Source organism: Papilio polytes, unplaced genomic scaffold (genome assembly GCF_000836215.1).
Source record: "Papilio polytes unplaced genomic scaffold, Ppol_1.0 DF822178.1, whole genome shotgun sequence".
In the NCBI taxonomy this organism is placed as follows: domain Eukaryota; kingdom Metazoa; phylum Arthropoda; class Insecta; order Lepidoptera; family Papilionidae; genus Papilio; species Papilio polytes.
In genome coordinates, this window is record NW_013527026.1 from 4,134,952 (window position 1) to 4,150,739 (window position 15,788).

Genomic DNA, 15,788 nt, shown 5'->3' on the forward strand with positions numbered 1-15,788 from the left:
GGCTTTGACGTCACTGTAATGGCGGCCATATTGCTTTTTAGATTCATTTTGTTTATCTCTTCTACTTCTATCCCAAAAATACACAACTAAAGTTCCAGAACAAATAAAAATAGATTAATTATTATTTTAATCAGTATATTATACTAAGTAAATTATAATCGAATGAACACGTAATCAACTTGATTTTGATATATAATTAGTTTGCATCATAGCACTGAGTGAACCTAATCATGTTGTAAGCAATTGGATTGCCTTCCACGAAATCTAGCTAAGGACCTACCCACGAATAGTTATTAGGAAAATCAACTAAGGCTTTGAGAATTTTTGTTTATCAAAGAGCAATATATTGCAGTTTCAAAGAATAACTAACTTGTAGTTCCTAGTACTCAAAACTAATATTCATTAAAAGAAATATTATGAAAAATTAATTATGAAAACCAAATATGCCAGGGGTATCTGAGGTCTATTTAGATTCGCGGTAAACAAACGTAAGTCGCAATTTTAACTGCTTTCCTACTACGATTTATCCTAGTAAACATTAATAGAGGCTCTACTAACATATCTCATTAAGGCACCAAACTAAATCAACCAAGTATAAACAACGTAAATAGTGTGTCTGTTACAAACAAGCCAAATGGGATTTGTATTTCGTACCGAAATGAGGAATTCTCAGGCGAATGTGTAAATACGTGAGTACTTCACGGTGATGGTGCAGACGTTTGCATGTTGATTCGATTGCGGAAGGAAGGTTTGTGCCCAACACTTGATGAGGCACATTACTGTGTTTGTAGTGTCTATATAGTGACTTAGTAGTGAAATTGGTGCATCTTGTATGGCTAGAAAATGATGTAGTTCGATAAATACCAATTAAAGGTTTTTATCTGGATCGGGAATCAATATTGCATTGTTTATAATCTCGTTTACTTAATGGAGGCTGTATCAATAATTGAACAAATCTAAGATAGTGTCATTTTAGTTAGCTGGCATTCTACGAATTGTTTTTGTTTCGTGTATTCATTTGTTTTGTCGTTTGACATTTAATAGTCTCAGACTAGATTGTTTTTTGTAATTTAAATTTCGAACACAAAAGCCGAGTAGGTTACGTATTTCGAATTTCAAATTTATTCACAATATTAAAGTGAAATTATGCATGAAGTCACAACACAGTAGCCGCTTGGTTTTACCACGAAGATTAATATTAATGAAGTTGCGACATGCCGTTCAGGTAAGCGATGTCAAGCTTCTATCTTCCTTTTAAATGCAAATCGTGGTTTTCTTTTCTATGCGTACTTGTTGCGATACAATCTTGTCGTTCCTTTTTTCATACAGCGGAATATTTCGCTCGTAATTTTAATGACGATAAGCAATGTTTCTCTTTGAAGAAAATAGCTGGGTTATTTTTTATTACAAAAATATTAGATGTACAAATGGGCGTACTAGATTACATCTTGACGGCAATTTACAGGTCATTTGCACATAATATTTAACCGTTTTAATTCAACATTGTTTTGGTTCATATTTTGTAGATTCAACAACTTTCATAAAACATCTATTGTAATCATTTTATGCAATTTTTGCATGCCAAGTTGCTGTGTAGTTTATGCTTATGTATGTATTGAGTAAAAAACTTTATTTTCAATATATTTCCCAAACAATAGGTATGTACATTCGCTATCTCAAGCTAAAACTATATACTGCGAGAATATATGTATAAAGATGGATCACATTTCCTCTACAATTGTTTGACACATGGTACTATCAATGGCGATCGTGGAAACGGTCACTAATTGATTGATATCCAATTTATATTATTGACTAAGTCCCAATGTTAGAGCAGGGCGCAGTTGGACGATCGCCCAGGGCGCTGGAAAGAAAGGGGCGTAGAAATTCCGCCCAGGCTGCTAATAGCGCTAAAACCAGTACTATATGGACTCTGGAAATAGTGTTCTTTAATTGTGTAGATTTATTTCAGCATACAAACTTGGAAACTTACAAGCACGTTTGATGGTGCCCTATCTCGGTGTAATACATATTTCCCATTTTATCAATACTTTAATTATCATTTTTGGGCCCACTCAATTGTTATTTGGTCTTTTTTCCATAATCAAGTATATTTTATGGGGAAATAAAAAATTACGAAATGTCGAAGCTTTTATTTACAAAATTACCAACATATAATATCACTTTGGGAATTCGCAGTTTTACTTGCATAACACTATAAATACAATTACATAACTGGTATAAAAACAATGTCGAATACAATTCCTGAATCTAATTCCCGTAAATATATAGGTATGATTACATAGTAAAATTATCATAGGAAATGAACTGGTTAATGGAAGAAACAATATAGCTTAGGTACAGTCGAAGTATTCAATTCCCTTCCCACTTCTAACATCGTACAGTAAACGTATATTGTAATAATAAGTATTTTTGTTTTTATTGCATGGAAATTAAAGTCCTCTAATATGATTATTATGAGGCTGTATTACAAAGCCATCGCCTCAATAGATGATTCTAATTTAGAATGTCTCAAGGAACTTAAGTATAACATGATATCGTGTCTTAAGATATTTTTCCTCCTATTTTATTATTAAGTATTCAACTGAATTATTCATTGACTTGACCACTATTAAATATTTAGAATAATAAGGGCCTGTCCCACCACTGGCTGATAGAGGCGCGTAAAAATGACGTCTTTGTCAGATAAAATAAGAAAATACCATATTTCCGTAAGGTATTTCACACGTTGGATTGTTATCAGACAATTTACAATTTGGTGGGACAGGCCCTAAATAAAATTTTGTTGGGAATATTGATACTAAGAACTAATCATAATGTCATAAACCTTTTACAATTATCAGTGCGTGTTTCACAGATGTTATAGCGTTAGACGTTATGTTTACTGTCCCATGCTTATTTTAGATAGCGCGCCGTCCACGAGTTTTTTTTCGCGTGTATGCCGCGTGTTTGAAAACCCTTCTGACTTATATTCATTTTATTATGACGACTATAACCCTAAAACTTGGAGTTGTACAGTATTTCTTTGAGGTCAGTAAAATATTTGATCATAGTAGTCGAGTGTTAGAGTTGGCACACCGGATATAATAATTTGGGTCCCGATATGCCAAATAAGAAAAATAGTAATTGTTCAGTCAAGGAATTAAATTCCCTTCCCACTTACGATCGAATTGAATACACCAAACTAGAACTATAAAAACAGTGTTTGCGGTATGGGTAGGAAATAACACCCCCGACTGTACATTTTTGAAAGATTTTTATTTAATTGTTTACTACAGAATGGTTTATTAAACTCGAGTCCAGTCATCGAATTGGTCCAGTACCTAATGAAAGCTTCTCGATTGTAACCAAATTGACTTTTACAAACACGTATTATACGCTTTAAAATAACATATGGAAGTAAACAGTTAATTTGGCAGTTATCTATAACTACAAAGCGTAATTTACATTTATTGTCACAGTGAAGAAGAAACTAATAAAAATAGGAGCGAAAGTATATTATAATATAAAGGCGTATCGAATTATGCCTTTAAGCCTTAACTTTTATTTACAACGTTATGTTAAAATTTAACATGTAACAACGATTAATGTAATATTATATCTTATAAAACTTTAAATAGATATGTTCTTCAATTCATATTAAAAAAGTATATGTTGATTACGGATACAAAATAAAATTAATCATTAAAACGACAATGTATAACTAACAAATGTAAATAACAAAAATCATTATTCGAAATATTATTTATTTAAAATGTAAGCAATAAATGTAACGTAAAAGTTAACACAAATAAATAAACGTATTTACATATGTATAAGAAATTTAAATTGTGTATAGTAATTTAATTCAATTATTAAATAGTAAAGAAGATATTTAAAGAAATTGCGTTGATATATCACATTATGTAATTAAATGAAGTTACTTCGTCTCTACTTCAAACGAGAGAACAAACAGTTTTTAATACACACTAGCCTTTAACAGTTTTATTGGATTGCAAAATAGACATTTAAAATTATAATGGAAGACGAAATAAATGTACATGGAAAATAAGCCCAAAATTTTCAAAATGATGGGTTCTTATTGTAACCGACATTAGCACGCGTATAAAATTGTATTTTATTTTAAAAAAGTATTTACAGTACAAATATCTAACTACTACAGCGTTGTTCGAAGACCCTTGTACGTAGGTAATTAGAACCATGGCTATCAGATACATACGTAGCCATAAAAATTGCTGCAAAAACAAAAGATTGTGCCTGTTAATATAAACAGTATAATAAAAATTACATACATTATTAAATTTGATATACAGTTACCTTCTTAATGCTAAGGCCTAGCTAAATGTAGGCAGTTCCAGAATATTATGGTATAAACATGCGATTTTTTGATATGACTGCTTTTAACACTAAATTGTATTCTGACATTGACAAGGTTTAATTTACAACATAGTGTAAAGTATTTTAGTTACGTGTTTCGGTTGAAAATATCAATTCCTGAATAATCAATTCCAACGTAACACTGGTTATAAATAGATTTATCTGATGAAATTATTATGAGGCTGTTCATTTCGTGGCTCATAAATAACATACAAGTAGTAATTAATAGGGAATTTAATATTAGTTGTACACATTATTAAATTTGAACATTTTGGACTCAGTTTAATTTATGATTAGTTGCGATTGTGTCCTTTCATTTTCATATTAGTTACTATAGAATTCTGCTGAAATACGTGAATATAGTTCTCACTTCTTTTTCAATGAGAACAAAAGTGATGTGAACATATTTTATACAAGATAATAGTTCAACAAACACGTTTAAATATTGTAAAGAAAAATATCAGACTTACGTACTACTTAAATGTTTTAGCCTTGTCTTTTCTTAATGTAATGTTATAGGCGTCGCCAGCCATTGATCTGCGTAGTTCTAGTGGGGGCAGCTGTCATTAATGTGATCCTAGAATTAGTTTTTATATCTATTTTACATTTTGCGATTCTCTATGGGGAGCAGCTGCCCCCTCTAGGTCCCCGACGACGCCCATGCGTAATGTAATGTAGTATCCTTAAACATATTAGGATTATATATTTAAAATGAAAAATATAAAATATTATATTCCTTAAGTCTGCAGGTACAAATTAACTTCATCTTACGCTTGATACATTCTTGTATTTGGCAATTGACATCCTATTTAATTCAATTGATGATAAATAGAGGTAAATCGCTGTGCTATCTATATTATATCTTATTTTCTACGCTGCTTACTCATTAATGTTCGAACTCTTTTTAGATTTGTAATAGTTATTTCATCGTTAGGCTGTAACTGCAACGCGCGACGGTAAGACGCGGCCGCGGCGGCGTATTTACCATTCAAGTGCAGTATCGCACCTAGATTGGAATGGTATGCTCCGTCCTGTAAACAAAACATAATATATTTCTTTATACTTGAATAAAGTACTTGTTTGGGACAGATTATCAGGGAGAAAAAATGATACGAAGAATTATAAATAGTGTTTTCTAAGTACACATTTCTTCTCTCACCTCTGGATTAAGCTCGACAGCACGAGCATACCAACGCTCAGCGGAGCGGCATCGCCGTGCGTCACGCAACGCTCTTGCCGCGGCCGCCGCGCGCGTTCCGTCTGCCGGCGACAACTGCGCCGCGCGAACCAGCTGCTCCGCCGATTCGCGTAGCCTTCGTTGTGATCTCAAGAACATACCTGTACAAATGGTTATGGAAATAAATGTATTGATAAATATGAAAGAATTTTTATTGTAAACACATTTCATTATCATATCTGGGATACTCACCAAATTGATCTCTAACTGAAGGATCATCTGGTGCTAACGTTACTGCTCTTTTGAACCACATTTCTGCCTCTAGAGCTCTACTAGTCTGTAATTTTTTAAATAATTATAATACCTTACGTTTAAATTTGATTTAAGATCACGAATAAACGTATAAATATTTACATTTCTCGCTAAAATCTGAGCTAGCGTAATGTGTGTGCCCAGATCTTTTGGTGCGACAGCTAAAGCGGACAATATGCTATGCTCCGCTTGTGGCCATTGCTGCAATTGTATATAAATTTCACCAGCCATCGATAAGACACTCTGAAATTAAATCAAAATTTTAGAGTTATAATAACGCAACTGCAGAAACAATATTCGACCTTAAACCCTTCACTTTTAACTACCATTTTAAATCCATTTCTTAAAATTAAGCTGATCTAAAGATCGGAATAGTGACCGAAAACATGGCTTAAAAAACAACCCAATATTTTTTTTAATCTCTATCATACAAAGTAATTCAATATTCGAATCTCAAAGATGGAATAATCATTTCGACTTTTTCGACAAGTTAATCACTAAAATGCTAAATCAACGCAAAATATTGGTAATATCATACATGTCTCGTCCATCCAACAACAGGTGAGTTTGTATCTGGTAGTATTTGTAGTGCTTCTTTGTACGCCGAGAGAGCTTTATGCCAATGTCCACGCTGGGAGTGTAGCGTAGCCAACTGCACCAGAGCTGATACCCTTGCAGCATCATGCTCCCTTCTATCCCTGACCCTCAGACCTTCCACACGGGCGCCTGTGCGGAGCGCACTCGCCGCCTCCGCTAGCCGGCCGTCCGCCATAAGTGATGTACCAAGGTTCACGTATGCCACTAAAATAAATACTAATTCAAAATGTTGCACCTTGGCTCATTGCAAAGAGTATTAATTTCCATTTCAATAAAAATGTTGGACAGAGTAAATATTAAAAAATTAAAAAAGCTAAATATACAGTTTGTATAAGTTACAAATATATTTTTTTACACTTAAAATATACTAAAACGTACAACATTACACAATTACACAACATTTCCATAACTTAATTTAATTGTACACGTAAAGGTAAAAAATCCTTATTTATAATGAACTAAATAAGCCTTTATCTTTGTAATCTAGATTATGACCACTTGAAGGTTAATAGCGTAATAAGTTAGGCTCTGCGAAAATTAACTAGGTCGTTTCAGGAATCATATTATCGAACCAACCTACTAATGGCGCTCGCCAAACTCCCTACAGACTTTGAACTCTAAAGCAACTTGATTGCTAACAAATATAACTCGTAACGAAAATTGTAGGATTAATGGCCCTACAGAAACCTTAATTGAACACTAAGGAAGATGTTACGATTCTAAATCTACGCTAAGGGAGATTACGACTGTTAGAGATGAGAACCGTTGTGTTTGAGTTTTTCTTTTAATTATTAATTTAATTTAATTACAATAATAAACAAAATAAAAAATAGATTTAGTTGTAAATATAATATTCTTGTACAATAAAAATATGTACTCGATATACTCACATGCCATCGATGGTCTAAAATAAATGGCTCTCTCAAAACTTGTGATAGCTTCTCCATACCGCCGCTGGTTCTGTAGAAGGATTCCCCTGTAACATGTCACTCATATCATTCAAACAGTAAAAACTCTAAGCGAAAATTAATTAAAAACGGCTCAACTCACGCTTTTTTCCTCCGGTGACGGCACCGACTAGTTTCGGATCCTTCGGGGATCCTTCTTCAGGGCGAGTATTATTTAACTTTTGTTCGCGGTCGCGTCGCGCCTCGCACTGCGGGCCAGGGCGCGGAGGGCGCGGTTCGAGGGGGCGGGGGGCGCCAAGAGCGTTGTGGCCGCTTCGTGCTTCGGCGACGGAGATGTCGACGGGTTCAAAAATGTTGAAGTGTCGCTATTGTTGTTATTAAAATTTAACGGGGCGCAGAATGTACTGACAATGTCAGTCATGTATTCATCATCGTTGTTCTTCTGCTTCGGTATTGATAACACGGGTTTCCAAGACGGAGAAAGAGACCATCCCTTATCTCTATTAAAGTTAGGTCGACGTCCGATTTCGATGGCTTCGAGTAACTTCCGTGACACGTAGTTTTTGTCCCGGGCCAAGACTCTCACTCGATCAAACCTAATATAATGAGATGTGTTGGAGGTAAGGGCGTGCTCTGCCACCGCCGTAAATTTTAATAACAACAATAGCGACACTTCAACATTTTTGAACCCGTCGACATCTCCGTCGCCGAAGCACGAAGCGGCCACAACGCTCTTGGCGCCCCCCGCCCCCTCGAACCGCGCCCTCCGCGCCCTGGCCCGCAGTGCGAGGCGCGACGCGACCGCGAACAAAAGTTAAATAATACTCGCCCTGAAGAAGGATCCCCGAAGGATCCGAAACTAGTCGGTGCCGTCACCGGAGGAAAAAAGCGTGAGTTGAGCCGTTTTTAATTAATTTTCGCTTAAAGTAATGTCTCACGATAGTTTAAACAGTAAAAACTCTGCTGGAAATGAATTATGAACCGTTATATTCCATCATAGACATAATTTTAACATAGCTAGTGGATTTATAACTTCGTAAATGTCTTTAAAATACCATGATATTGTCTTACTTTCTTTAAAATTGTAGTTTTTAATACTTTAACCGTTGACTTATTGTAACACTACACTTATTAAACGTTGCTCTACTGTTAGTTAACAGCTTTTACAGCCACATTAAAAGTATCTTTATGTAAATTTGGCACGATAAAAAATCTACACTAAGTGCTACATTTAGTGACGAATTAACTGCTCTGGTTGTGGCAATTAGTCTCTCTTATGTTTTATTATTAAAACGCTTGCTTCTATTACAATAAATGTTAATAAACGTTATTTGTTATCGACGTTCTAATTACTGGTCGGCCGAGTATCGAGGATCATTTAGACATTTGAGTAGGGGGTTGTAAGGGTGTAGGGAGAGGGAGTAAAAGAAGTAGCTTCAATATTACAGGGGTACGGCGGTAGTGCAATATTGTCCGCATGAATAATGCAGGCTCCGCAACGAGGCGGGCTCAGCGCGGCTGAGGCTACACTAATGAGAACCGTCCAACCGGCCCGACCTATTGTGCCCGCCTCGCCTCGCCTACGCCAACAATAATTTGTTACTAATTCCCCTCTAATTATTGTAACGTGCGTTGTGTGGTGTCGAGTTTTGTAATAACTTTTTTTATAATTTTATGTCTCGCCAATTTTATGCGAGAAGAGATTTTCATCACATTTTCGAATGACTTTTAATATTACAGTTACCAAAGTATTTTAGATTCCATCATCATCATCATCTCCCCTGCCTTATCCTACTCCCGTAGGGTCGGCGCACCGGGTTTTCGTCCTCCAAAGCAAGTATTTTAGATTCCATTAAAAACTAATAGTTTAAAAGTGAAATAGGCCATTTCATAGATAGATAGGCTTAATAAGATGTATGTAATTTAAAATTTTCTGTAACTTAAAAGCGATGTTAAATTTATCGTTTAATTCGGCACATTTGAGTTGTAAGGTAAACGTGGTTGGATAAATTGAAAGTAATTTATACGGGGTGAGCTCACGGATACGACCGCGATGCCCCCGCGACGCCCCCGCGGCGCGCCGGTCACGCGATACCGACATTCTCAGATCCAACCGAGGTGACAAATTGTAAATAAAACTAATCATTACTACACTCATAATTATTATTACCTACAATTTATACGTAAAGAATAACATGTGTGAAACTTCGCACGCTATAATCGGAATGCAGGAAACGTTTTTTATATCTTTTACAATGTTGCTAGTTAAATTAAATTCAAAGTTATATGGCCTACTGCCGGGCAAATAATTTCTTAATTAGCTTGTAAGGGTAGATTATTCTTAAAACTTTTTTACTAATAATTAAAATACTGAATACTGTAGTAAAACAAACAAAATACATATCTCAAAGCATGTAAGCTTTCAATGTTGACGCGACGTAACTCGAAGCTTTCAAGGGAAATAGTTAATCTTATCGTTTACCATAAATCCATTGTACGAGCATGTTACAAGGCATTTATAAACCGAATTATGTCGCCAACATGTGAAATACAAATGCTCCACAAGTTCTCGCAAGTCTAGCCGTCGAGAATGTTAAATATGTGTTTGTGAGCGAACACGAGTTTAATCTATGCCTTATCGCCAGCAGCTAGGCAGCGCAAGCGACGCCTGACTCTTGAAATTGTTTGCGTTCTTCTACTAAATATTTTCACTATATTGCGAACGTCAATAGTAGTTTGATATACTGTATTTATAGCTATCTACATCATATATACTAAGTCAAGAAGATATTGTTCTAGAATTAAAAATATCAATAATTCTTCTGGCTATAAATTAAAAAAAACTATCGTGTTAAAAAAAAGTTTTAAATAACTTGTTTTCCATTAACAAAATAAACGAAATAGATGATTTTTGTAATTATCTTTTTATTGTTATAGTTGAATAATTACATAAAACATTATTCTAAGCAAATCGTTGAATAAACAACTTGCTACAAGGTGATTTTATTCGCAATACTTCCCCTACACAAATTCTCTAGCGACATGTACGTGCTCAAGTGATTTCTTGCCGCTAGAATTGGAATTACCTAATCTTTGTGTAAAATCGCAGTTCATTTCTCTTTCCATTTTATTTTACAGAAAGCAATTTTAGGTAACAGGATAAAACGGTTCTGAATTTAATTATTATTCTCATACATTTACATCGGAAGATTTTCAACCATGATACTAAAACTCTATTTAACAAAAAAAACTTTAACTGGATATATTCAAATACGAAGAAAAAGAACCATTTTTTATATTTCATACTATAAAAGAACTTATTTTTTGAAATGAGGAAATAGTACCAGTACATAGCACAAAAGAGATTTTTATTTAAAACTAATGAACAAACATTTTGCATAATACAATTTTTTTCATTGACACATTTGAATACGACTTCGTTAGACTAGAAACCAAGTCTATTATTATCGCGTCGAAGAATTATGAAATCAGCGTATACAGTGTTATGTAGAATTTTACTGTTATTCAAATAAATATTTTTTAATGAATTGTGATACAAGTTATGGTGTCAATTATTTCTTGCATCACTTGTTCTACGTATGTAAATATCGTTATATTTTACGTCGTTATATTTACTCGTTAGTAAACTTAGAAACTAGGGATAAGTTGATACCGTTATGTTTTATTTAAATTATATTTTATAAATTATCTTTAACGTATGCATCGGTCCCTTTCCATCCAAAATAGGTCCAGTCGTTTGATGGTACATATATCTGACTTGCAAACAGACGAAAATTTTGAATCTTCTTTTCTTGTATAAACTGCTCAAATGTTTTCAGAAAATATGTTTTTTTTTATTTATAAAGAAGATACATATTATGTAATCTTGATGTCGTAAACATATTTTCCAGACACACGTGGGTGCTTATTAAAAACATTCTTGGTCGTGGACTCAATTTATAAAGTAATTTAAAAATGAAAAGCAAATGACACAATAAACGTTGTTAAAACATGAAATCCTAGAAAACGAGATCGAGATTCGAACTCGAAGTATTCTCACGATGATGACTTTAAAAAAATAAAAGCTCTAACGCCCGTGACCCCGAGACTCCGACACACTTTCCTTCACATCAGTATCTACACACACATTCTCGTCTGTTACAAGTGCTCTTAATAACGCCTTAACGTAACCAACAGCTTTGGACACCGTCTATTTATTTTTGTTTTACTTCAGTTTATTGAGGAGTATAAACATGTTTAACACAACTAGAAGAAACAGGTAGATAGTAAAGTGTTCTATTAAAAGTAAAGCGTTTTTAATATATATACACGTTTGTTATGTTAAATAGTATATAGCTTGGGCATCAGTTACGCGTTAAAAGTATATAAATTGTAAATATATTTTATAAATTGATCCCACAACCTAATTTCAACAAAACTATTTTTTACGTCGAATAATGAGTTATAATTAAAAATGACTCATGTGGCGCCATTTCATATGAAATTCAAGGACTGTAATTGAAATCATTGTATTTCCGTATTGATACATCACCAAACACCGATAACAATATTTTCTTAATTACAACGCCATCCCTCGGCAAATAGCGCAACTACTTTTAAAACTGTATTTTATTTTATTTTAAACTATAATATACCAATATTAACAGAACGAATAAATTTACAATCTCTGTGAAATGGCAGCTACATCTTAAGTTTTTTTTTAAATAAACGAAAAAAGAAATTTGATTTTACTATCCTCAAAACAACCAAAAGCTTTCTTAGAACATGAACTAATTTAAATGTCTTTAAATTAATGTTCTACAAACTACAACATTGAATTAATACACTAATTAAATAATGCAATGTTTTAACTGGAACGTGTTTTCCGACGTTTAGAAGGGAACTTGTAACAGCGCTGTACATTATAGGAACGGATCACTTGACGTTAATTTGTGAAACTGCACGGAAACCCAACGCTTAGGTGGCGGGATAGAGACTAGCGCACCCGATTAATTCAAGAACTCGGTTCCTCGCCAAATTAATGGGACAAGCAGTCGTGTTGCGTGCCTATTGATTGTTTCGTAATTCTAACAGTGGAATCCGACCTTATTTATTTCGTTCATCGAACCGATGCCGTTAAGGAAATTTATGTGCAAATTAAAATTTAATTAATTTACTAAATTTAAGTTTGTGGAATATGCTGTCTATTCGTGTGTATATATCTGAACAAAATGTAATACTAGAACATTTTACATAAATCGTATACTTTACTATTAAATAATGTAATTACTTTACTATTATATAAAATTTATGTACTATTATATTTTAGTAACAAGCCTATTTTATGAGATAAATACTGTTACAGTTTAAAGGCTATTGAGGCTACTGAAATTTCTGAAGTGGAATAATTTTGTGTCTCAAAGTGACGAGGCGAAAAACCATACGGGATTCTTGTATTAAAATAATTATTATTTATAGTCTACGTATAGGTTACCTAATAAATGTTAGAGAATAAATCAAATTAAGTCTTTCTATAAAATATTTTTCAGCTTATGGTATTTTGTTTATTTGAGAAATTAATGTAGTTAAACTTTGTTTTTACGTAAATTAATTTGACAAAATAGTTTAAAAGTTAGAAAAAGGATGTCTTTTACACTGTACTGCTAAAACCAGTGAAATGTTGCGATAAACGTGAACAACTCAATAATTAATCAACTAAAATACGACAAAAGACCACACATTGTTTCTTTAATTATAAACGGTTATTCTTTACAACTATTTTCAGTAAAAACCGTCTATTTTACCTAAAACTCGAGAGTTAATTTTATTCCTATCAAATATTCAGTTTATGGACAAACATAGAGCCAAAGCATGAATATAAATGACGAAGAAATGTAAGAAATATAATAATATACTTACAAATTGTAGTGCACATCGGCCATGTTTGGCCTGTATTTGAGAGCCCGGCCGAATGCAACTTCCGCCTCCGCAATCCTCCCCTGTGTGGTGAGCACGCTGCCCAGGTTCCCGTACGCTAAAATAAACACAATCATAATGTAATATGCTAAAATATTATTCTCAGCCTCAAATATTTACATGCACATTTTCCGCATTTCACATTTTAGAAAAGCTCTCACAAAGTCTACGATTTGTACATTATATATGGAATTCAAAACTGTAACTTTGTGTTATTATTACTATTTCATGTCCCTATTTTATAAATTAAGAGCGAAATATTAATTCTTACTCCTACAGTTCGAGTACTTTTAGGTTATAAATCTCTTGTATCGGGGAAATGTGTATTTCTTGTATTTTTCGGAATTGGTACCGAACCCCAACGTTTCTCCAAATTTATTGCGCTCAGATTAGGGAACTCGAGTGAATATAATAATCGCAATCTTAGTTTACCCGGCTGGAGTCAGCATTCCGGATGTTTTTGCTCGTACACTCACTAGGTAAATAGTTAATAATACAAAACGTAGGAAGCTATAATTTTACAGTAGTATAAGACACTACTTACGACTGAGAGTTATTTTATACGCAACAGTACACACTCAAAATCGATAAACTACCTGCACATTTTAATGGATTTGAAGATATCCTCAAAAATTAGAGACACCGAGTTCTATTTTCAAAGTTAAACTAGTAACCAGATATTATCACTTGTAACTAATAAACCTGAGTGCATTTACTCTAATCAGATAACCCGTTAAGTAAAGGAAACCTGGAATGAGAGATGCTACTAAGCGATATGACAGTGCAAAGCTGGTTAGTGATACTAACGATTCTAATCTTTGGGAAACTACTCAGACTCCGCAAAGATAGACTTGATAAAACGTAAGCTTATACAGAACTACGATACCATCGCAACGGACGCGACACACCGTCTCCCTTTTACTATTCACAATCTACGTAACATATCAGTTGAATCATTTTGAAATGAAAATTGGATAGAATTTACCTGTATCAGGTTTGTAGTAGTTTGAGTATAAAACTGTGCGATTCTAAAATAATGCATCTTAAGTTGTTTTAACCATGTAACATCGAAATAATAAGTAATTTAGGTTCATGTTTATAAAAATCAACAGAACATTCTGTGCTCATAAAAAAATGAAAGACAGATCCTTAATCAATATTAGGAATCTTTATGATATTTTAAAATATTCCTCAAATTGTTGATTGTTGTCGAAAATATAAATATTTTCATTTTATTTATTTTCTGAAAAAGGTTTTTTACAATACAAATATTAAGTTTCAAATAGACGTTGCCGATTTCAAACAATTCCCTTTGACGTCCATTAAAGTAATACTTTTGACCTTTATATCGACCTATGAAGTAAAATACGACCCGAAATACGGCCGTAAACGACGGACCGTTTCCGGAGTTGCTTTTTTTTTTGTTTTATTCCATCTATCACGACTATTTTATTGGATTGGGAGAGATAGAGGTCTGTGTACTCTAAATACACATTTACTAAGACTTAGTTGATTCAAATCATAGATGAAATCTTTACAATATTGTCTCTTAAACTTACCATCAACAACTAATTACAACGGGAAAGTAAAATCATATAAAACATTGATACTTTCATATTATTAATTTTATATTCTTAATCTAAGTGCTTCCAAGGATTCTAAATATGTGTTATTCCAATTCGAAAAAAGGAATTTAAATAAATCATAAACACAACTTGTTTTGTTGTACAAAAGTATAAACGAGCATCCAATTACAGTAAAAAGATTTACGTAAAAACTTTTTTAATAAACAAGGCTATTAATCGTAACAAAAGAAACAAAAGATTGCAAACATGGACTCAATCACTTGTAGCACCAATACATTCGCAATCGCAACAAAAGTTGAATTCGATAAAACGCCAGAGTCGACTGATTACGCGCCACTATCTCTGCCCTAACCAATTTGTAGCAAGGACAGCTCGTGATTGGTCTGTTTCGAATATCCCATTGGGACAAATTGGATCCAATTAGCTTTTAGTGCGAGGTGAAAACAGAAGATTTCCATAAAAAAGATTATTCCGAACTAAGCTCGCTTTTGTAAAAGGTAAAGCTGAAATTTTAAACGGTATTCGAGTAATCAATGTTTTAGTACAATTTTGTTTACTGTTTCATTTTTGTATATTATCAGGAAATTGCTTTTAACGCTTTTCGTAGTTGCGAAAAGGAAAAAATTATGTACATTTGCATGATTTTATAAAATGTAACCGTTACAAAATTAGCTATTCAAAAAACTCACGTTTTCTTTGGTCAAAAATTGTTCATGTGGGAACGCTACTAAAAATAATGTTGGCACTAAACAATTATAACTGTTATCCATATTTTAAAAAAAAACGTTAATCTTTAAGAAATTAAATTAGCAATTCCTAATAAAATCGATTTAC

At 33.3% G+C, this 15,788-nt stretch overlaps 1 protein-coding gene across 1 annotated transcript in view; it reads right to left on the minus strand.

Moving 5' to 3' along the window:
• Window positions 1–3,913: 3,913 nt before the first annotated feature.
• Window positions 3,914–15,788, minus strand: part of LOC106106777 (transmembrane and TPR repeat-containing protein CG4341-like) — a 38,788-nt gene continuing 26,913 nt past the window's right edge. Inside the window, exons 5-11 of the mRNA XM_013287433.1 lie at window positions 13,312–13,426; window positions 7,375–7,460; window positions 6,426–6,688; window positions 5,990–6,130; window positions 5,828–5,912; window positions 5,558–5,736; window positions 3,914–5,429 (exon numbers count right to left, since the gene is read on the minus strand). Of these exons, the coding sequence (XP_013142887.1) occupies window positions 5,262–5,429; window positions 5,558–5,736; window positions 5,828–5,912; window positions 5,990–6,130; window positions 6,426–6,688; window positions 7,375–7,460; window positions 13,312–13,426 (1,037 nt within the window). The 3' untranslated portion in view covers window positions 3,914–5,261. The remainder of the gene's footprint in view (window positions 5,430–5,557; window positions 5,737–5,827; window positions 5,913–5,989; window positions 6,131–6,425; window positions 6,689–7,374; window positions 7,461–13,311; window positions 13,427–15,788) is intronic.